The sequence below is a fragment of the Scleropages formosus genome, chromosome 2 (assembly GCF_900964775.1).
Source record: "Scleropages formosus chromosome 2, fSclFor1.1, whole genome shotgun sequence".
NCBI classification, from domain to species: Eukaryota; Metazoa; Chordata; class Actinopteri; order Osteoglossiformes; family Osteoglossidae; genus Scleropages; species Scleropages formosus.
This window is the reverse complement of record NC_041807.1, coordinates 20,188,181-20,209,636: the sequence shown is the minus strand read 5'-3', so window position 1 is coordinate 20,209,636 and position 21,456 is coordinate 20,188,181. Positions and strand designations below refer to the sequence as shown.

Here is a 21,456-nt window from a genome sequence, read left to right as displayed (position 1 = left end):
GCTGGAGGGGGAGGGGACACACCCAGGACCGGACGCCAGTCTGTCGTAAGGCACCCCAAGCGGGACTTGAACCCCAGACATACCAGAGAGCAGGACCCCGTCCAACCCACTGCGCCCCCTTTGGAGTAACATATTTGCCCTAAAATGTGAATTATGCAACTTTTACAACTGTATTTATAGTATCATTACTTGTACATACAAGCAATTTAAATATATGCCAGTCTGAATTTTTTCCTTACTATTAACTGATAACCCTGTAACTTATGGTGGTTGCAGAAATAAAGGCTAAATATTAGACAAGCAGCTGTTTGTTAAAATACATTTGCATAAATCACAAACATCGAAAAAGTAAAGCCTTTTATATATAATGAAAGTTACCAAAGCCATTCTGGGTGTGGAATTTAGGTTAACTGTGCTCATCCCCTTTGCTGCAGCCTCATTTAATTTCTCAGGTACAATATATACACATGGAAACTGCATGGTACCATATTTGTACTAAATATTACTAAAATATACTAAAACATAAACGCAGAGTACTTCACATGGACCGAGCTACTGAGCCAAATGTAGTGGAGACTAACCATGAAGTAAATCTGCACAACACACATAGATGTTTATATTTTTACACCATGTCAAGACTCTGCACTGTGTATTACATCAAGGAAAGATATTTTAATGCACCTCAGAAAAAAGTTCTGGATTCCATTGAGAAGATGGCAGCAACACAAAAAAAAAACAATGTCATCTTTCAGATTCAACGTCTCGGCACAATTTCGCCCAAAATATGAGTTTCAGTAGCCAGTGCTCATGTGTGGTGATTAAGACAAAGCATGAGAGCAGGGTGCACACTCTCAGGAGACACACGACACTGCATATTGAACACAGCACATTCATTAAATTCAAATGTCACCATTCCTTCAGTTCAGTGAAATTGCACTTCCTTGTAGTAAAATGTCACCTGTTTAAGTGCATCAAGTGTCTTTTCTAATTATGGCCTTAATTATGTCCCTTGTGAGCAGGGACAGGTGGTAGTGCAGTGGTTAAAGCTGCCACTGTCTTCGGATGTGAAAGTCCCACGTTTAAATCCCACCGTGAGCAAGGCATTTACCCCAAAACTGCTCCAGTGAACATAACCAGCTGTGTAAATGGGTAAAAAGTTGCCGGTAGCTCAACGCTGTAAGTCGCTTTGGAGAAAAGCATCAGCTGAATGATTAAGGTCTAGTGTTAATATGGCTGGATTTATTAAGGAAAAATACATTTATGGAGCCTTAGACCCCACCTTGGTTAAGGATACAGTTGATAATCCCTTTAGCTCTTCAAGCCTTCAATGATCCTCAGTGAGCACCAGCCATATGGAGATCACCCCCATTCCAATCCCCAGAGCAGAAGAAGTCACAGGCGACAGGCATAGATTTAGTTTATTATTGAAATACAGTATATTCTGCCAGCATCCTGCAAAGGATACATTCATCTAAGTGGTAAAAAAAAAAAAAAAAACCAACTATCTATTTCTCCCACTCCATTAGTTGCACCAGTTTAGTAGGAAGCAATGGGACGATTAGAGTTATTCCGCTATTGGTGGACGATGTTTTACTCAAGGAAAAAATATATGTGCTGAAGATGCGACCACATCTCTGCGGACTGTGGCGGTGCCTTTAAGGGGGATCATCTGAGCCTCCGTCCGTCCATCAGCATCGTTACGGGCATGCTCGACCAGCTCGGCGTTTCTGTAGTACAGACCCGTGCAGCTCTTGTATATACATGTGTTCATAGAGATCGGGGTTAGGAATCAATCTTGTGTAGAATGACAGGAGAACAGCCCTTCCTTGGTGCACATCAGCTGACTGGCGAAGTTAAAACAAACATGTCAGCTCCATCACATTTCACAGGGTCTGAAGTAGCGCCTCCGTACTCTTCGGTTTTAGGAGGGGGGGGATCACAGAGGAGAAAATCTGACTCTGAAAACCAACAAGAAGCCAGCTCTTAGCTGAGCATTTCAGCAACTGAAGAACCACGCTGTCGGTGTAGGACACAACCAGAGACCGAGGCTTCGGAAGTATCTCTCTGTAGTGAAGGCTCCTCGCATCTTATACTACAAAATAACAAAGCGTTTAAGTTTAAAATGCAGGATGAAAGCGTACAACTCATACTAACTGAATGCGGTAAATCCATGTGACATTTCACAAAGGTAACTTAGAGCTCAACTATGAAACAGCATCCAAAGGCAGCAATGTATACGACTGAAAGCAGGGCATGACAACTGACAGCTTGAAACCTGGAGATTCTTCTTTGTCCCGCTCGTATACCTACTTCATTCTGACCACATCTGGTCTGGTTAACACATCCATAAAAATCTCACCTTCAGAATAAATCTGTTAAAAAAATAATCCATCTCTTTGTACACGTAAATAACCCTCTTCCCATGTGCTCCTCTTCAAACCCACTCTTCTCACTCGGTCCTCTTTACACCCATGTGGTGCTCTATGATGCTAGCTACTTGCACGCCATACATTTTGCTAGAACTTTCTACACCGTTTGTGGGGAAAGCGAAGATGTGAGGACTGTTGGGAGGTGGACTCCTGCAGCGAAAGCGTGACTGACTTGTTTTCCCGGTTCTCGGTAGCACGTGTCCTCCGAAACCACAGCCGACGCGGCCCAGTGCTCCCAGTTCCCAACCGAGAACAGTCTTTCGCAGGTAGAGATATGAGGTGCGCAGGACCACACAGGGCATGGTTTACCGGCTCAATGGCAGAAAAAGCCACGGTAACACATGTAGCCTGTGACAAACGTGAGGGGTGCTCATGAGGGATTCCTGTGGACACGCAGAGTGCAGCGGAAAGTGGAAATGTCCTGGAGACACTTGCGCTATGTATCTCCTCACATTGCCGTCACGGAAACATCAAGAGCTACAGCGAGAACGCGTCGCTGCTGTCCAGATGGGGTCAAGGGGTTACGATGACCTGTACGCTTGTGGTTATGGTGGAGTGACAACGAAGTGATTTGATTTTGATTTTTGACAGACAGGAGCCAAGTGCAGGGAGCCAGTGAAAACACTACTTCTGTACTGTCTGTACCCTACAGTGTGGGACCGCGCCGCTTGTCCGTCTCCGTCCAACTCCTCTGCGCCCAAACGGAGCTTGAGTCCCACTTCTCCTCCAGCGTTGTTCCCGGAGGGGTTCTCGTGTTGTCTCTGAGTTGAGGACAGGCACGGAATCTGGGAGGGAGGACAGGGGACAGCAGAAGTGGTAATTGTCAACTGAACATTTACAGCAAACACACACACACGCACGCACGCACGCACGCACTTTCTGAACCGCTTGTCCCATTCGGGGTCAAGGGGAGCCAGAGGCTAACCTGGCAACACAGGGCGTAAGGCTGGAGGGGGAGGGGACACACCCAGGACGGGATGCCAGTCCATCGCAAGGCACCCCAAGCGGGACTCGAACCCCAGACCCACCGGAGAGCAGGACCCGGTCCAACCCACTGCGCCACCGCACCCCCTTACAGCAAACAGCTGGAGTCAAAATGGATCACTCCATTTGGTCCTATTCAGTGTTTTCCCCTTTTCGAAATTCACCTTGTACCTGCAGGTAAAACACAAACACCACTCTTGACAAACATGGTGCTCTTCTGCGGCTACAAGATACGTATATCACCGATGAGGTCAGGTCCCACCGACTCCCCGCCCCAGCGTTATCCTGCTTGCTCCCGCCGGTCTCCTCGAGACGGAGTGCAGAAAAATGGACCTCGTTTCCTAGACTCTGCCAAGCATCGGTGCTTCATTTCGCAGGGTGGAGGGAACCTCCCGAGGACACGGGACCTGGAATTCTCAGTACTCTGTGTCGCTGCAAAGGGCTGCTTCACACAAATGAATGTGTCTTATGTGAATGAACGGTGTAAAAAACTTTTGGTGCATTTTCACTGTCAATGTGTCGATTAGTCAGCACCGCAGGGACTGTGGGACCAGCGTGTCAAACACGCAATGCGCTTCAAACAGCTATTTCTTGCGTATGGTTGTCCACAGGACCAGTACCTTTTACATGTTACCTTCTCATCTACTTCTGAACTTGTCTGACTTTGGGACATATCAGAAAGACAAAAATAAGTAGATATCTGGATTTAATAACCTGAAAAGGAACGCACTTACAAACAGGCTCCACTGCAAAGAAATCACCCAAAATAGCAAAAAACATGAGATGTTCCGCTTTATTTTTGACCAATTTTGGCGCTTTCTAGCAGGAAAATAATTTTCAAAGTGAAAATTTGGCTGATGGGCTCTTGAATCACTACATTTCTTAATATTTTGCCTTTATTTTTATTGTGCTTTCGTCAGGCAGCTGTCATAACAATTATCTTTCCAAACATGAAAATGCAAGCAAATTACCTCCCCGGGACAGTTAACATAAATGTTAATGTTGTTGACCTCAGTGCTGACGTTGAGTCTAGCGCCTACGTTTGGCCCGTGGCAGCGACCCCGTCAGCGGCCTCTTGGGCAAACTCACCAGAGGAACAACTTCGATCGTGTACTGCGCCCCTTCTTCCTACTCTCCTCGGGCGGCTTTAGCGTGCCGGTCGTCTTGTGGGTCCGCCTATGAGACTCCAGGTATACCTTTTTGCCAAAGGCTCGGCCGCAGACGTCACACGTGTGGAGCACAAAATTATTGGAGACCTTCAGGACCGAGCCGCCCGTCTCAGGGGCGTCCTGCTGGCGGGTGATGGGACCGCCGGTCGGGTCGGACTGCTGGGCGCTCGAAGGCCCGGCGGGGGGGTCCTGCTGACCGTCGACGTCCTTCTGCAGGCCCTTCCTGAACGGGTTGTTGAGGACCAGTTCCACGGGCTTCTTCACCGCCCGGCTCTCCAAGGAGGGCAGGATCTTGTCGAGGTAACGCGACGACTTCTTGTGCACCACACTCATGTGGCGGAGCACGTCGCGCTTGCGCCGCGACTCATAGCTGCAGAGGGGGCAGCGGTAGAACTTGATGTAGATTTCGCTGCCGTCCATGTGCAGGTCCATGTGCTTGGTGAGGTTCTGCCGTGTGGTGAACTGCCGTTTGCACAGTTTGCAGTAGAGCTGCTTGAAGTCGAAGCCCATGGAGAGCTTGAGCTTCCGCAGCCTGGCCTTGCTCATGCTCTTGAGCTCCTCCTCGCTGGGAGGGAAAGCCGCCGCTGGCACGCCTTTGCCCTCGCTTTTGGCCGAGCCCCACGTTTCGCCCTTGGCTTTGGCGCAGGAGGTAGTGGAGCGCTTGGCCGCGGTGCCGTTCTCCACCGTGTCGATCTTGTGGACGATGTGCAGATGCCTCTTCAACATCATCTGGGAGCTGTACTTCCTCTTGCAGAGCAGACAAGTGCAAGCCGACAAGTTGTACTCCATCTTGGTCTTCTGCTTGCGGAGGCGGGCAGCGCCCGGCGGCTCCAGCGACAGCGGCTGGCCGGGCTTCGTGGCGATGTCAGGCGTGATGTAGTCGCGCCGGAGGCCCCGGTGCACCTCGTCGAAGTGGCGTCTCACATTGGCCTTTGTGGCGAACGTCTTCTGGCACACGGGGCAGCTGCGGCCGGGAACCGGCGGAGGGCAACTCGAGCGGTCCTTCACCATGGAGAGCAGGCTGATGGGCACCGTGCGAGTGTCCGTGAACTTCCTCAGCTCCTCCAACTTGGCCTTGTGCATCTTGCGGCAGTGCCTCCGCACACCACGCCGCGAGTTGAAGTCCTTCCCGCACAGACAGCAGGAGATCGTCACATCGTCCATCCAGCTCTTGGCACCCTCCTCCTCCTCTTCCTCCTCCTTCTGCTCCTCCTCTTCCTGCTCGCGCTTCACCTCCTGCTCCTCCCTCTCCTTCGGTGGCACCGCTTCGGGCTCCTCGTGCGCCGAATCCTCCTGCTGCTCTTGCGGAGGATCCTGCTGGACTGCGGGCTCCGCTGGCCTGGCCGCCTCCAGACTCTCGGCGGGATCTTCGTCGGTGACGTCTGGCTCTGACGGAGGGACGGCCTCCGGCTCCTCCTGGGGCAGCTGCTCCTCCTCCGTGGTCAGGAACTGGAACACGGCATTCTGGTTGCTCTCGATGGGTTCCAGCCTCACCACGTACTCAGGCCCATCCTTCCGAGGGTAGATGGCCGCCAGCAGGTCCTTCAAGGCTTGGCTCTGGCTGTCCTCCGGAGGTGGTTCTGCAAGGAACGGAGACCCACACTGGTCTACTACCGAACGGCGCCATCCACAGAGAGGTGGGACCAAAAAAGGGAGGAAGCAGCCGGACTGACCGTGGACCCTGAGCCGGGTCGGAAAGCAGTAGAACTCCTTGTGGGCGATGAGGTTGGGCAGGCTGCGGAACATGCTGCGGCACAGCTTGCACTCGAAGATGGTGTCCACCTCTTTCAGGAGAATGTGTTTCAGCTGGGCTGTGCCTGCGGAGCGGACACAAGGGGGCGCCACGGTGAGACGCACGGCTAACACACCACTCGCACCGGCAGGCTCACGGAAATGCGCATACCTGAGCGGAAACACTCGATTATCTGCTGTATTCCAGACTTGGACGTCTGGAGCGGCCGCTGCAGTACAGCGGGGTCCCCCGGCTCGATGGCGAACGCTGGAGTAACACGACAACAAAACACACTTCAGTAGCTCGTCACAGTTTCGTTAATTAGTTGTTAATTTTACCTCCAGCGCTGCGTCAAGGCTACATGGGGACAGAAACGCCACCGAGAAACTGCAAGTGTGTATAAGGGACTCGACGTCGACAGCGGCGCGATTGTCCAGAACAGGTCGTTTCTGCCGATTTTCACACTCGGACAAGTAGAGCTGTCCTGACACCTTTCCATAGACAGGAGCACAATAAATAAAGGTAAAATATTAAGAGATTTGATGCCAAATGATCACTGCTGTTATAATAAAGACATCAGGTAATGCCAATAATTGACAATCTTCTGTATTTTCACTGAACACTTGTTTCCTTGCTAGAGAGTACCCAAACTGGACAGGTGGACAAGTGGACGGGACAGGTAAAAACTAAAATGTATCTGTAGCGTGGAAAAGCAAACAAAAACAAAGTCAGGCCCTGGATGAGGTTACAATATTTTGTAGGTGTCACCACGTGGCACTGCGTAACAGGTTCCGGAAGGGTCTCCAGACATTCCAGCATTCCCACGAATGGTCCTGAAGATCATGTTAATTTTTCTCACCAGACGTGTATACATTCGCAGAGAAAACATCGGGTGTGAGCCATCGCAACAAAACACGCTTCCTGGTTCCCTTTGGTCTCTAATGGATGCGGAGACCACATCCCCAGAGTCAGAGAGCGCAGCGAGAAGGGCGACGAAAGACAACACATACGGACAGCGGTATTTGCGCCGTTCGCTCCGCCGCACAGCATCCATCGTTCCTGTGGTACGGCTCGTTCGTCAACTGCCGACGACGACAGCGACTTGTGCGATCGCTCCTGGCCGAACCTCAAAGTGACAGTCGGGAAACACTGAGATAAAGACCCACATCAGCGCCGGACGGGACGGGATCTGGCAGTCAATGACCCGCAGCGCACGTGCCGCTCGTTCCTGCTGCTGCAGACGACCCCACCGAAACGCAGTTTGTTTGAAGGGCCGCAGCAATCGCTGTTCATCTTCTTCAACCTGCTGCGTCAAGCAGATAAAGTACGAGACGGAAATAGCAAACGCCACACCAGTCCCCCCTGCTCAGCTTCCCCCCCCCACATCCACAATGACCCGCGGGGTTTATCACCAAATCGCAAGTCACGTGCGTGCGGGAACACGCCGCACGGCGCCAAAATCGGCCAGCTTCACATCTCCTCTGAAACGACGGCACCGATGGCGACGACAGACGTCGCCCTCGACCCATCTGTTGGCTGTGCTCGGCGAACATCGGACCCCCTCCTCCGTCAAGATCGAATCCGCTACCAAAGAGCTGGCCGAGGAGGCAGGAGGCGGAACCTTCCGGCAGGAGCTAAGGAGGACAGCCAGCGGAGTAGCGGTTAGAGCTACTGCCTTGGGATCCAAAAGGTCGCAGATTCGATTCCCGTCTCCAGCTGTAGTACCTTTGAGCAAGGCACTTACCCTAAAATTGCTCCAGTAAAACTACACAGCTATAAAAAGGGGTAAATAACTGTAACCTTAACACTGTAGGTCGCTTCGGAGAAACACGCCGGATAAATGTAAGGAGAGGTATAACCCGGGCACCGCAGGGTTCGTGAAGGCAACTGAGAAGACAAAGGGAGACACTTTCTGCGATCACGGGGAAAGGAAAAGACCTGGTAGGGGTGGATCCCGAGGACAGCTGCAGGGGGTGGTGGGAAGACGCTCCTGCGGCCGCCCCGCCGCCGCGAGATGGTCCGGGACCGAAGGAGCAAAACATCGACGAGAAGCGGCTGAAAGCTGACGGCGACCGCAGGTCTGAAGCCACCGGAGACCCAGGCGAGAGAAATGCTGCTGCTCGGCAGGAAAGACACCCCCCGAACAAACAAGATACATTCCGACACACATTCGAATCCGCACTCCAGAAGCGGTGAAGCTCTAGAGCAGATCAATAAGAGAAAGGCCATATTTTACGTAAACGCACACGGCAGCTGGTAGCGTAGTGCCTTTGGACCCAAAGGTAGCCAGTTCCAGTCTCGTCTCCGGCTCTAGTACCCTTGAGCAAGGTACCTACCCTAAATTGCTGCAGTAAAAATCCCCAGCTGTATGAATGGGTAAATAACTGTAAGTACCTTAACGCTTTAAGTTGCTTTGGAGAAAAGTGTCAAATGAATGTAAACATGAGCTGGAAAAGTCCAACGCGGCGGAATGTGTGGTCAGCAGCAGTGTGGTCCCGCTGCTCACGGTTTTCCCCATCGGTGACCTTCGCTCTTTAAACGTCTGCTAACGTAAAATATTGCGTTAAGTGAGACTCTTTCCATTGTTATGACCTCGATGAAGGTGAAATCAAAATCAGCGTTTCCTCACCGCCGCACATCTTCACACAACTGCTCCAGAAGGTTTAAACACATATTTGGGAGGTACTGGGAACATTATGTGGGCGTGTGACATCGGCACATGTCAAGAGCAATGGAGGAGAAGCGGCCGGACGCGGCCCGTCCTCCCGTCAGTCAAACAAAGGGACGGGGAACCGTCGGGCCGTCGGCTTCGTAACGACGAGCCAGAGTTCCACCTGTAATGTTTTTCTGTTTTATTCATTCCTACTGCACTGCTATCGCAAAAGAGACGTTGCAGGAAACTACGGACCCGTGAACGTTGCGACTCGTTGCTCGGAGTCACCCGGGACTGGGATGCGATGGAAACCGTGTCCGGTCAAGGGCAGCGGTCGGACGGCGCCCCCTGCAGTGCATTTGGGGAAACGGCACAGCAGCCCAGTGGCTGAGGCAGGTTCTGTCACTGACCTCTGGCCTCACTCACACACACACACACACACACACACACACACACACACACACACACACACACAGTTTTGTGGGGGAAAACGGGGTTGTGGCAGAACGCTAATAATTCGAGATAGTTTGTAAGCAAATTTAATAACAATCCACCTTCAACTCATAACAAAAGAATAAATACTACTGTAAATATCGGACTTCACTGTGGGGAAAAAGTGAAGATGGACACATTCCGGTAACTTGTTTACTCATTTTTTTTCCGGTAAAGAAAAACACACACACACACACACACACACACACACACATTTTCAGAACCGCTTGTCCCATATGGGGTCACGGGGAACCGGAGCCTAACCCGGCAACTCAGGGCGTAAGGCTGGAGGGGGAGGGGACACACCCAGGACGGGACGCCAGTCCGTCGCAAGGCACCCCAAGCGGGACTCGAACCCCAGACCCACCAGAGAGCAGGACTGTGGTCCAACCCACTGCGCCACCGCACCCCCTGGGTAAAGAAACAGCTTTGGGAAAACAGAAACATTGAGGAGAACCTCATGAGCAGGTCAAAACAAAGCATGTGGGAGAACTGGGCGCCACGTGTACGCTGTCACGTGTACATTGTTACGCACGTCTCACGTGTACAGTGTCACGCGTGTTGCTCCGCGGGCCGCTGCGTTCGGCCGTCTTACTTCAAGTTCGTCCGATTCGCTCGGCGACACGAACGGTCAACGTGTTGGGGCTGAAGTCGCGCGTAAACCATCGGGAGTTCCATGGTAAACTGACATCGTTCCCTGTTCGCTAAATGCATAAGGACCGATTTGCGTGGTTCAAAAACTCACTCCACAGCATAAAAAACCGGTCTTACCCTCAGTTGTTCGAGTTAAAAAACACCCGGCAGCGCGAACGGAATCCTGCGAATTAACGTGGAAGTGCGGTAGATCACATAGGAGGAGGACGCGCGGCGGCCGTCCTCCTCGCCATTAATGTCGTTCCCTGCCGACTTACATCTTCAGTCCATCATCCTGCTTTTCAGTCTGAACTCGCACGCCGCTCACCGCCCACACGGCAACCCGCCCAGTCGCAGGAGGGATTCCCGACCGATGGATGACGCCGTTGTAGGCCAACGGACGTCTCCTTCGGTCCTCCGGGGTCTCTTACGGAGTCGCTGCAGGGGTCGCCGCTTCCCAACAGCCAAGCGACACTCCTCTCTAGGTGAATTAAGGGAGTCCCGCAGGCTGCCGCACACACGGCGGGGATCACGGCCCTCCTCCTCCAGCTCCACGGCACAGAGCACTCCTCTCAACTCGACCGCAGCCCGCGGCAAGCCTGGGGAGGGAACGGCGGAACACCCCCTTCTCGCACCGAACCGGAAGCTGCGGAAAAATCTGAGACGCGCGCACAGCTCCTCTAACTGTGTTTCCGTGTGTGTGTGTGACAAAGGGTCAGCGAACATGTCACAGGCTGACCGTCCCCAGGGGATGTGCGCGTTGGGGGGGGGCGGCACTCGGATCCCCGCGAAGGAGCGGCGCCCTCCTAGAGGATTCGCTCAAAGGACAAAGACAGGAAGCGGAGATGGAGCTGTGGGCGGAGCTACAGGTCACCGGGACGCGACACAAAGCACACCTGCGTCGCGTGCAGAATGACGGCTCCAGAGAGGAGACTTTCCCGACCAAAGTCTTGCTTCACGTACAGCCGCGGCCCCGCGGACGTCACGGGCGGTCAACAACAGCGCACTTCCACAACCGCGTCGTGTGAGGACCATGTTCCCTAAAGCGAGCTTTAGGGACGGCGCTCCTGGGGGCCTTTTCAGTAACACCGCCGTCAAGCGACTTTGCAGAAAAGCGTCAGATAAATGTAAACATCCGCTAATGACCTAAAAGTACAGAGCTGAAAAGTACGATAGTGTAGTATGACAACATTTCTTACTGTGAACTAAACGGAAGGATTTCCAATACTTTGCATTTTTGGCGAGAACATATAAAAGATAAATATAAACAAAATACACACACACACACACACACACACACACACACTTTCAGAACCGCTTGTCCCATACGGGGTCACGGGGAACCGGAGCCAACCCGGTAACACAGGGCGTAAGGCCGGAGGGGGAGGGGACACACCCAGGACAGGACGCCAGTCCGTCACAAGGCACCCCAAGCGGGACTCGAACCCCAGACCCACCGGAGAGCAGGACTGTGGTCCAACCCACTGCGCCACCGCACCCCCTTATATAAACAAAATATATAAAGAATAAACATACACATTCGTTCACACTTGAAGTGTGACGAACACAAGTGAGCAGACAGTATCTCTTACACACACACACACACACACACACACACACACACACACACACCGCAGTAACAATACGCTGAAACGTAGCTGCATCAGGCTGCCCGTCGGCCGTTTCTCGGTTCCGGGAAGGAGAACACGGGTGCGTCTCGTACCCGGAGGCGTGGGGGTGCGGTCCGAGCCAGGGGGCGCGTCTGCTTCCTGTCTGCAGTTGTCATGGCGATGCTCTTCAGTCTGGCAGCACTGGTCCCTGGTCGAGATCCTCTGCGCTTCGGTGTCGAGTTCCTCCACCTTCCATGGCAATGACAGCGAGAAGATCAGCGGTGTCACAGTGACGCACGCACGCACGCACACACACACACACACACACACACACACACAACTTAAGCTCTCCTAACCCCTCTAATTCCTCTTAATAACTCTTCACTTAAGGGAAGAGCACAAGAGGCTAGTTGTAAACTATACCCTCTAATGCGATTCGTCTTGGCTTTCTGCTCGTGGAGAGAGGGCCGTGTAGGACCGTGTAGGACCGTGTCGTACCTGCTTCCGTACAAAGTGTGAACTTTTCCTCAGAGCGGAGTGTGGCCTCTCCATGCTGCTTGCTGCTGACCTCCGGGTAGCAGCTCACCTGAAAAAGCCAAGTCAAATCACACCAAAGTGTAAAGGCTCCCGCAACCTGACCGCATTGTTCGTGTTCAGCGTTTCAGGAGTGACTACGAGGGCTTTCTGTCACTTGATGCATCCACAGCGGCGGCAATTTTTCAGGGAAATTTGTCGGGAACAAAGTGCTCAGCGATGCAATATGCTGCTGCCGTCTGTCCAAACACTCACATTCGACCCTCTTTTTATCATGATATTCTCAAAAAAAATCGAAACTCACCTGATCTTTAACAATGTCTTTACACCTAAATGTGCCAGTGAGACTCAACTGTAAGAAAATACATAATAAAATAACTCCACGGGAGTTTTGAAACTAGGTCGGGGGGTCCCACGGAGCTCAGACCTGCTGTGAAAACACCACCATCTACACACACACAGACTAAACTGCTTGTCCCATACGGGGTCGCAGGGAATTGGAGCCTAACCCGGCAAGACAGGGCGAGAGGCCGGAGGGGGAGGGGACACACCCAGGACGGGACGCCAGTCCGTCGCAAGGTACCCCAAGCGGGACTCGAACCCCAGACCCACCCAAGAGCAGGACTGTAGTCCAACCCACTGCGCCACCGCATCCCCTATTATTATTACTGTACTGTTATATTAAAGATGTTTTAGTGTATCCAGTAGTGTTTCTTTAATGTCTTTTATGCATAGAAAGGTACACGATATACTAAGACAAACGGCTGTCAAACTGACATCAGATACCCACCATACTTGACTGTTCCGACTTACGTCAAAATCCGGCTTAAATAACAGACTGAGGACACAGAACTCGGTCGTAATCCGGGGACTGCCTGTATACCAGCGTTACTATCCGTGACATAATTCTATGCGGAAGTTATTCATTTAAGCGCAACGTTTTCTCCAGATATATTTACGAACGTCTTTCAAGGAGGGGTCCCGCTCTGCCTTCAGACGGTTTAAGGCGGACAGCGGCCTACGGAAGGCGCTCGGAGACCAGCAGGGGGCACCGCAGACCTACAAACTGGTCCGCACCGACATCACTTTGACTTTCTTAGCTGATGCTTTTCTCCCATGTGACTTGCATTGATTTACCCACATACACAGCTGGGTAACTTTTTTTTTTTTTTTTTTAAACTTTACCAGTTCGGGGTTAGTACCATGCTTCACAGGCGGGATCCAAACCCTGGTACCTTTGAGAGTAAGGCACCAGCTGTAGACACTATGCCCCCCCAATTTTATTCTTTCAAGCTTATTCTCAAAGTGACCGCGCTTTTCAGAAACATTTCCTGTAGGATCGAAGCTGCCGTCGGGCCGCCGCTGCCGAACGTGTGTCGTCTTCCGGTCCGACGGCAGAGGAACTTAAAGCTTTTCAAAACGTTCAATTTATACGGCAAAGTCTAAGAGTGTCCGCAACACCAGTAACTTCCCGAGACCCAGCCGCTCATTTCTGTCCACTCCAGAGGACACTTTATGCCGTGTCTCCTGCACTGTACGTGCTGTGTCCGAAAGACTAAAGAGCGTCCGGCACCGGAATTCATTCTGCAGGACCGAGGGAAGCTGAGAAACACACACACACACACACACACACACACACACACACACACACACACACACACACACACAAAGAAACGAACCACAGAGGATTGCTTAAAAGGGATCTCGGTGCCGATCCGTAATCCTGGAACTCGAGTTCAGGGAATACGAATCCCCAAGGAGCGCAGCCGAACACAAGCCGTCTTTAAGTACTCCGGTAAAGAACCACACTTATGCTCAACAAAAACTTGTTTCACCCAGCGCAGAGTTCCCGACTTACGAACATAATTGATACCGTACGGCCGTTCGTAATTCAATTTGTTTCTCGCTCCAAAGTCACTTTGCCACTGTCACACGCAATAAAAGCTGAATACACACATCCTTCCACTTATTAACGGGTTAGGTTGTGCAAGAACCTCAGCCAAAGCTGTAATAAATTAAAAAATACTCTGTATGCCATTCCATTCATTATTCATTGCACACTTCCATTAAGCCATTTTCAATAACCGCTGGTCCCACGGGGCAGGGAACACCCTGGATGAGATGCCACTACGTCAGCATAATGCATTATTTTTATTAACTTCAAACTACATTAAAAGTTCAAACCACTAAACATTAAAATAAAACTGAAAAAAAAATAATGATCTCCACAACATCCCACCCTGCGCTGTTAAGCACCTCGTCCCATTTGCACGTGCAGCGTTCACGTGCTCCTGGACACTCCCGCCTTCTTTATTTCCCACACAATTAATAAAAGCTTAATGAAAACTCAACTGATTTACAGATAATGTTAAGTAAAAAGCTTGAAAAAAATATTAGTTTGTTGCCTCATTCCCTGTGACAAATTTCCATAAATGTCCAGTTCTGCACGTTCATAAGTAAATATCTAAATACTGGAACGATAAAACATTCAGAACGATCTTGAGTTAATATTTTTATTTAAATTCATTTACTTATCCCTTAGTTTTTATTTGTAATTGTAATTTGAATTTTTGTCATTTATTGGATTTCAGTACTTTGCATTTTTTTTTTTTAACTCAAAGTGTAATTAAGCTGGCCCTTAATGGCTAAACAAGTAGTTTGCACTTCACATTATACTTTTGCTTATGCTACAAAAAAATAAAAATATTGATTTTTATAAATTGTTAATTTTAAGTGACTAGCCATATTTTCTTACTTTTCTGTATATTTTTATTGCTGTTTACTAAAATCTAAAAGTATTTTTCTTATCCAACTACTGGACTGATCAGGGTAATCAATAGAGTACTCTATTATAATAATTGATAGTCGCGGCCCTAGTTAAAGAGTACATTTCTTTACACCACACACACGTTAGTGATTGTGAAGTCAGTGTGAAGATGAGAAGAAACAGAAGGGGCACTAGGTCAGTGACAAAGCACAGAGCCCGTATCAGATGAGAGAATGGTGTGTGATTTTCACAATACTGTCCACCATAATGCAAAACAGACCAGTGGTCTGTAACACTAAGGGCGCTGCAGTGATAAATGTACTGGATCCCACACAGTACTGGTGTGCATCACTAAGGGCACTAGTGCTGCACTGGTACCCGACACCACGTATCACTTTTTTTAAAAAAATACAACTAAGTGCTTCAAAATGTGCCTAGCACTGTGCGAAAAATATTAAAAGCAAACATCAAATTATTTACAGAATTGTGGATAATCAACAAGATAACAATTCTCGCAACTTTTGATAGACCCTCAGAGGGTCCCTACTATTCAACGCTACTTATTTTTTGTCACTACTTATTTGTAGCAATGTCTTGCTACAAGACAACCCATGGATATGTTACCAGAACTGCAGGGGGGTGGGTTTTAATTCCAATCATACGCTGCAAAAAAGGGTCCATTTATTTAAAAACTGTCAAAATATGTTTTGAATAAAATACTACACCAGTTTACAGACCATCAGGATTGTTCCATGCATAGTCTAGGAGAGTGAGTAAAAATCATCTTCTAAAAAAGTGAAGAACAATGAATGGCGGGAATATGTAGCTATATTTTACTACACTAAAATTCTTTCACTAAACTAAAATTATTCCCTATGTGTAATAATATGTTATGCTTAGTGGAAATTACAGTTACAAAAAATAAACTTTAGTTATAACAGCAACAAATATTTTTTGTATACTTATGTCAATCATTTCTAACAGAAAGATAAATATAAGGCATTATTAAACATTACACATGGTACTGGCTACTGTGTAACCAGTGCTGAACAGCACATGCCCCGGAGGCTCACAACTTCAAAAACCAAATTTGAATTTTACCTTAAACTTGGCTAATGCCGCCCTGCTCTGCTGACTTTACCCGTTGTACCACACCGATGATCCCAATAAAATGAGCATGCTCAGGCTTGAATCCCACCTCCTGCTGAAGTACTCTTGATCAATGCTACAGTAAAAATTTCCCAACTTTATAAATAGGTAAGTAACTTTAAGTCCCTTTGGAGAAAAGCATCAGCTTAATGAATAAATGCAAAACAGTCCATTCTGTGAAAAGTCCTCAATAGTGCCCCTAGTGGTACAGAGCAGTATCTGCATAATCTTGGACAGTGCTCAATACTGCCCCTAGTGGTACACACTACTGGTGCAAAGCAAGTTACATGACAGCTGACAGTCCACTGCCTCAACTCAAACCACTGATCACTGCAATACTACAAGAGACAGCATTTTCAAACATGGTAAAATTGTACCATCCAGCATAGTAAAGGAAACAACGTGGCTGACCATGACAAAAATTATAACTGCTGCATTCTTCTGTAGGCCAACATTAAGAACAACTTATTTCTATGCGGATGAAGACCTGCACATAGATAACCGCTTTCTGCTATTAACTTGTAGCTTTAGCTGTACTTAAAGTCACATAAATGTATCACATATATAAACTATTTTGAGCACCAGGTAGCATAGCACATGTGAACTTGTAAACTGAGGAATGTTGGTTCCAGACACACTCCCTAGCACCGCTTTAGCGGCTGAGCGAGGTTCTTCCTCTGAACTGCGCCAGTAAAACTCAGATCTCACTCAGCTCAATAAATGGGTCAAAGCTCCCAGACAACTAAGCAAAAAAATTAAAAATTAATCATAGTTCATGTGAAAACATGATTTCTGTATAAATGTTTATATGGCTTCAGTTAATTAGACATGTCCCAAACAGTACGAACCAGTGGTCAGTAATGGTCAGTAATGTCCTAAGACGTACAGAACGGAGGTCTCTGTGGTCCGGGACAGCAGTCGGTGATGTCCCAAATAGCACCAACCAGAAGTGTACGTGGTCCGAGGAAGTGCTCAACAACGGCCCACGTGGGTCACGCTTGTGGTTTTTTCCAGTATGGAAAGAGGAGTCGGGAAAATCCAAAACGGTAGAAAAGAGCGCTCTGTGTGGTCCAGGACAGCGGTCAGTGATGTCCTAAGTGGTGTACACAACAGTGGTCAGTGTGGTCTGAGGAAGTGGACAGTAATGCCCCTAGAGGTACAGAGCAGAGGTCTGTGTCATCCAGGACAACGATCAATAATGTGTCAAATTACCAGTGGTCAGACGAACCAGTGGTCAGTGTGGTCCAGGCAGTGCTCCGCAGCGCCCCTAGCGGTGCAGACCACCGTTCTGCACTCCATTAGAACAAACAACACCACAAGTCACAAGTTGTGCTGAATTGTCATCAAATCGTGTCTGGCAACCGCACGCTGAGTCTCACCCTTGACATGCTTCCCGACCAGAGGAGAACCGCGCTGCGTCCGCGAAACGAGGCCGGTCAATCGCAGCTGTCACGTGCCTCAATCCGGCCTGCAAGTGGCTCGTGTCTCCAGACGGCCTGGCGAGCGCGCGGTCACACAACGAACGAGCACTCATCGCCGCACCTCCGCGCCCACCATTCGGGGCGGAAGCGGACCAACTTTTTAATTTTCTTTCTTTTTTTTTTTTTCCTTCCTTCTTATTTGTAAAGTACATTCACGTTGCCGGTGCCGACGCGCGCTCAGGCTGCACAGGCTGCACGCGCCGGCTCGCGCGGCGCGGGACACGCACACGGGCGCGGGCGTCCCGAGAACACATGGCCACGTCCGCCTGGAGACGCGTGAACGCAGCAGCCCCGGCGCCGGCCTTAGCTCGAGCGCCCCAGCGAACACGACCGCGCTCCTCGCTGACCGAAGAAGCGCATCTCCGGCTGCCAGAGAAGCGAGTTACCCGGCGGGGGTGGGGGGGGGAAGGCCGCTGCGCGAGGCTCCCGGCCGCGGGGAAATGTGCGCAAAGCGGCGCCATCGTTGCGCAGCTGCGGGACGCTCCGCTTTTTGTGTGCAGCGCTCTCCGGCTGCCCAGAAAGAGAATCTTATGGCGAGCCTTTCTTTGCCACGGATCCAGAGCAAAAAAAAAAAAAAAAGAAAAAAAAGGAGAGAGAGAAAAGAAAAACAGTTTACCGTTCTCATGGCACCATTTGCATGGCCCCCATTATCCCCCGAAATCTCCTTTACACGGTTATATTGTCAGCCCCCCAAAAACGCCCCTATTTTGGACCACAAAAGGGGCCAGATTAACTCGATCAAAGGGAGAGCCAAGTACAAAACGCACCTCTCAAACCGCAAAAAGAGGCCCCTCGTCTCGCACAGCACAGCGCGCTGCATGGCAGGGAGCGCGGCGCGCAGCACGTACAAAGAGCACGCCACGGACATACCCACGCAGCGTGCCGCGGAGCGGCTCCTTCCTCTCCAAGCTGCACTCGGCGGGCCGTGCGGCGGACTCGCGCGTACGCGGTGGCCCCGGGCGGCTCCCCGGGGGGAGACTGTGCCGAGGGACAGATGCTGCGCTTCACGTCTCCAACACGGAGCTTTGGCGCACGGCTCCGGAGAGCCTTCCGCCTTTGCGCGTGCTCCCGCCGCCCGCGGCGCCACACAAAAGCGCCCCGCGGAGCGCGACCCGCCGCCGGGGCGTCTTCGGGGCGCAAGGAGCGTGAAGGAGGCCTTCAGCGAGGAGCCCGAGGGGCGGTTTGAGCTCCAGAAAGCGGCGCGTTTCCCCCGCCTCGCGCGGGCAGGGCACGAGAGAGCGGCGACGCCATTTTCTGCCAATAGCGACCGCGCTCGAGAGGCGGAGGAGGGAGCCGGCTCGCGCCGGGGCCCGCGCGCTGCTCCTCTTCGCGACGCGTGTTTCCGCGGACTTCCTACCTGCGCTGCGTGCACCGCGACGGCCCGTCGCAGCCCGCGTGTCCGAGGCTCTGGGTGCCGAGCGCTCGCGCGGACTGCGGCTTCTCTCCGGCTGCGCCTCCTTTGTGCGCGGGCAGTGAGACCTTCCAGCTGCGCAAAGGTGGCCGCGCTCGTTCCAGCCCGCGGCTCTGTGAATGCCGACGTCTGCTCCGCTTCGGAGGGGCGGGCGGACGGCCGAGGGTCGCAAGGAGCCCCCCCCCCCCCGAAACGCACCCCACGCACCCACCTTTATTAACGCCGCTCGTCCCGCTCCCGCATAAACGCGCGAGCGCGCGTCGCCTCCGAGGCGCTCAACTCGGAGCTGAAGTGGAGACTTGAGCGAGCCGCGTCCCTGTGATGTCCGCGCGCTCGCGCGCGCGCGACGTCTCGGGTTCACTACGTTACCGTTAGTGCCTTCGTTGGGGAGCACTCTTCCGCGCGCCACGTTTGAAAGTGCTCAACTTGGCTATAGTTTGCCATCGATTCCACTGACAATAGTTTGAGTATGACGATAAAAGCAACTTCAGCGGTGCCCACAAGTTGCTTCGAAGTTCGCAAAATGCACCTTCTTCAGTAGTTACACCACACATGTTCTTCAAATCGTGTTCACTTGAGGGAATATATATCTGTCAAGTTGCGATAAAAGCGCTCGTTTTGGGTTACACCAGATGGATGATTCCAGACTGGCCTCATTAAAATACTCCATTTGGCTGGGTCTCGTACAGTTGTAAAGTTATCAGCCATATAATATGCAGTTTAACTTGCTACATAAAGGAGTGGGTGGTTCTCCGCGGTCTTCGTTAATTAATATTTCTGCATCTTTATCTGGTGTTCCGTACGCTGTTGTGCGGTACTTACATTTACATTTCCATTCATTCGTTTAGCAGACGCTTTTCTCCAAAGCGACGTACGTCTAGTAGCGAAGTACTTGCTGCAAAGCCAAGGACACTATAAACACAATGGGCTTAGTAAAACATACCACGTGTCCAAGTTGTGCTCTTCGCTATACGATGTCTGCAAAAGTTGATTTCTCTTCACTATTTTGTCACTTTCTTTCTGCTGTTCCTGTTACCGAGTCCCTGTTGTTTCAGCAAACTGAAACTGATATAAATCAGTGAATATTCACACCATGTACTCGTGCATAAAGGCGCAAGCTTGTGAGGGGGAGGTGGCCCCCCATGAGCACTGCCTCACTGTACATGTACTGTAATTTACCGTACTAGAGTGTACTGTACGTGGACACCAGCACCTGACTGTGTGTGACCAGGTCAAGCCTGTGTCAGGCAGTGCTGGTGTTGGTGTGTCTGCGTGCAGGTGCACAACACGGCGGCCCTGTTTTCACCTTGGTACCCCAATCATGCCTCTTCCAGCAGACATGAAAGCCCCCGTCTCAATAATACACAGTTATTTTAAAACTAAACCACACTTCATACTTTGAAATTTCTTTCAGATTTCTTGTTCCGCAGAAAAAATATTTATAACAGGTTAGATTAACATCTCACTCTGGTGTGTAAGCCTCTGAGGGGCATTCTTAATTTATATTCAGCACTTCTGTCCTGATCGTAACTGTTAAATCTGCAAAGTTTCAGTTAAGTTTGTTACCCTCATTTTCACTGGAGCAAAATTGATTTTTTTTTTCTTTGGGGGGGGGGGGCAATTTAAATTAAAAAAATCCAACTTTAAAGCACTTCCATCTTTTATACAGGAACCTCTAACACTACCCTCTACACACCATGTATCCATACTTGATGCTGAGAGAACTGTTAAGGGATATGTCCACCGGTAACAGTAAAAGCAGTGTGGCATACTGTGTCACAAGGGTGCTATGTTATGTAGGCAGAACCAGGATCCTGTCATTTTATCAGTGTATTTTGTCACTGGCTTTTTATAGTCTCCCGTGAGTAACTTGAGTAATTTATCCACATTTATCCTCCGTGGGATCCATTATTTTTCATCATTTCCAGATTTCAGGGTATCCAGTGCAGTCCTTCGGTGTGGAGCCCCGCCCGAAGTGGACGTCGTTCACTGACGGAAATCAAGACTTCACGTAAAAGGCTGAAAAAAAAAAAAAAAAAAGAAACTACGTGCGTTGCTTTAAACAAACAACAGTGGCGGACTTTTAGAGGCGTTTTCTTCCGAACGACTGCTGTAACATCGCTACCGTATCAGGGAGTCGCCATATTGTCTCGCTCACAGGTACTGTTTAATGCGGTTGCTATGATACCGCAGTCTGTGGCCTGCGCGCGACGCTCCCTTCAAGTGTCGAGGAAGCTCGCGCGCAACCGAAAAACGGCGCGGAGCGCAGACTCGGGCGGCTGTGAGGCGGTGGACATTTTACAAATTATTGAACAGCTCGGGACGCTGTTCGGGCGACATTAATTAGCAGCGTGTGCCAAGTGAAGTGGGCTAAACACACTCTTGTCACGTCACGCACGCAACCGTACGCTC

At 50.5% G+C, this 21,456-nt stretch overlaps 1 protein-coding gene across 7 annotated transcripts; it reads right to left on the bottom strand.

Annotated features, from left to right (window-relative positions):
• Positions 1 to 2,964: 2,964 nt before the first annotated feature.
• Positions 2,965 to 20,005, bottom strand: znf800a (zinc finger protein 800a). Of its 7 annotated transcripts, XM_018747576.2 has the most exons (7): positions 19,256 to 19,354; positions 12,201 to 12,288; positions 11,816 to 11,951; positions 6,486 to 6,581; positions 6,256 to 6,399; positions 4,503 to 6,162; positions 2,965 to 3,214 (listed from the first exon to the last, which is right to left on the bottom strand). In XM_018747576.2, coding segments are annotated over exons 2-7 (2,091 nt in total). In that variant the 5' UTR covers positions 12,255 to 12,288; positions 19,256 to 19,354; the 3' UTR covers positions 2,965 to 3,213. The 7 variants fall into 7 exon arrangements, with proteins under 7 accessions (XP_018603092.2, XP_018603091.2, XP_018603088.2 ...); XM_018747575.2 differs by lacking the exons at positions 2,965 to 3,214; positions 19,256 to 19,354 and adding an exon at positions 19,988 to 20,005 and having other exon boundaries at positions 4,279 to 6,162; XM_018747572.2 differs by lacking the exons at positions 2,965 to 3,214; positions 19,256 to 19,354 and adding an exon at positions 19,867 to 19,887 and having other exon boundaries at positions 4,279 to 6,162.
• Positions 20,006 to 21,456: the final 1,451 nt, after the last annotated feature.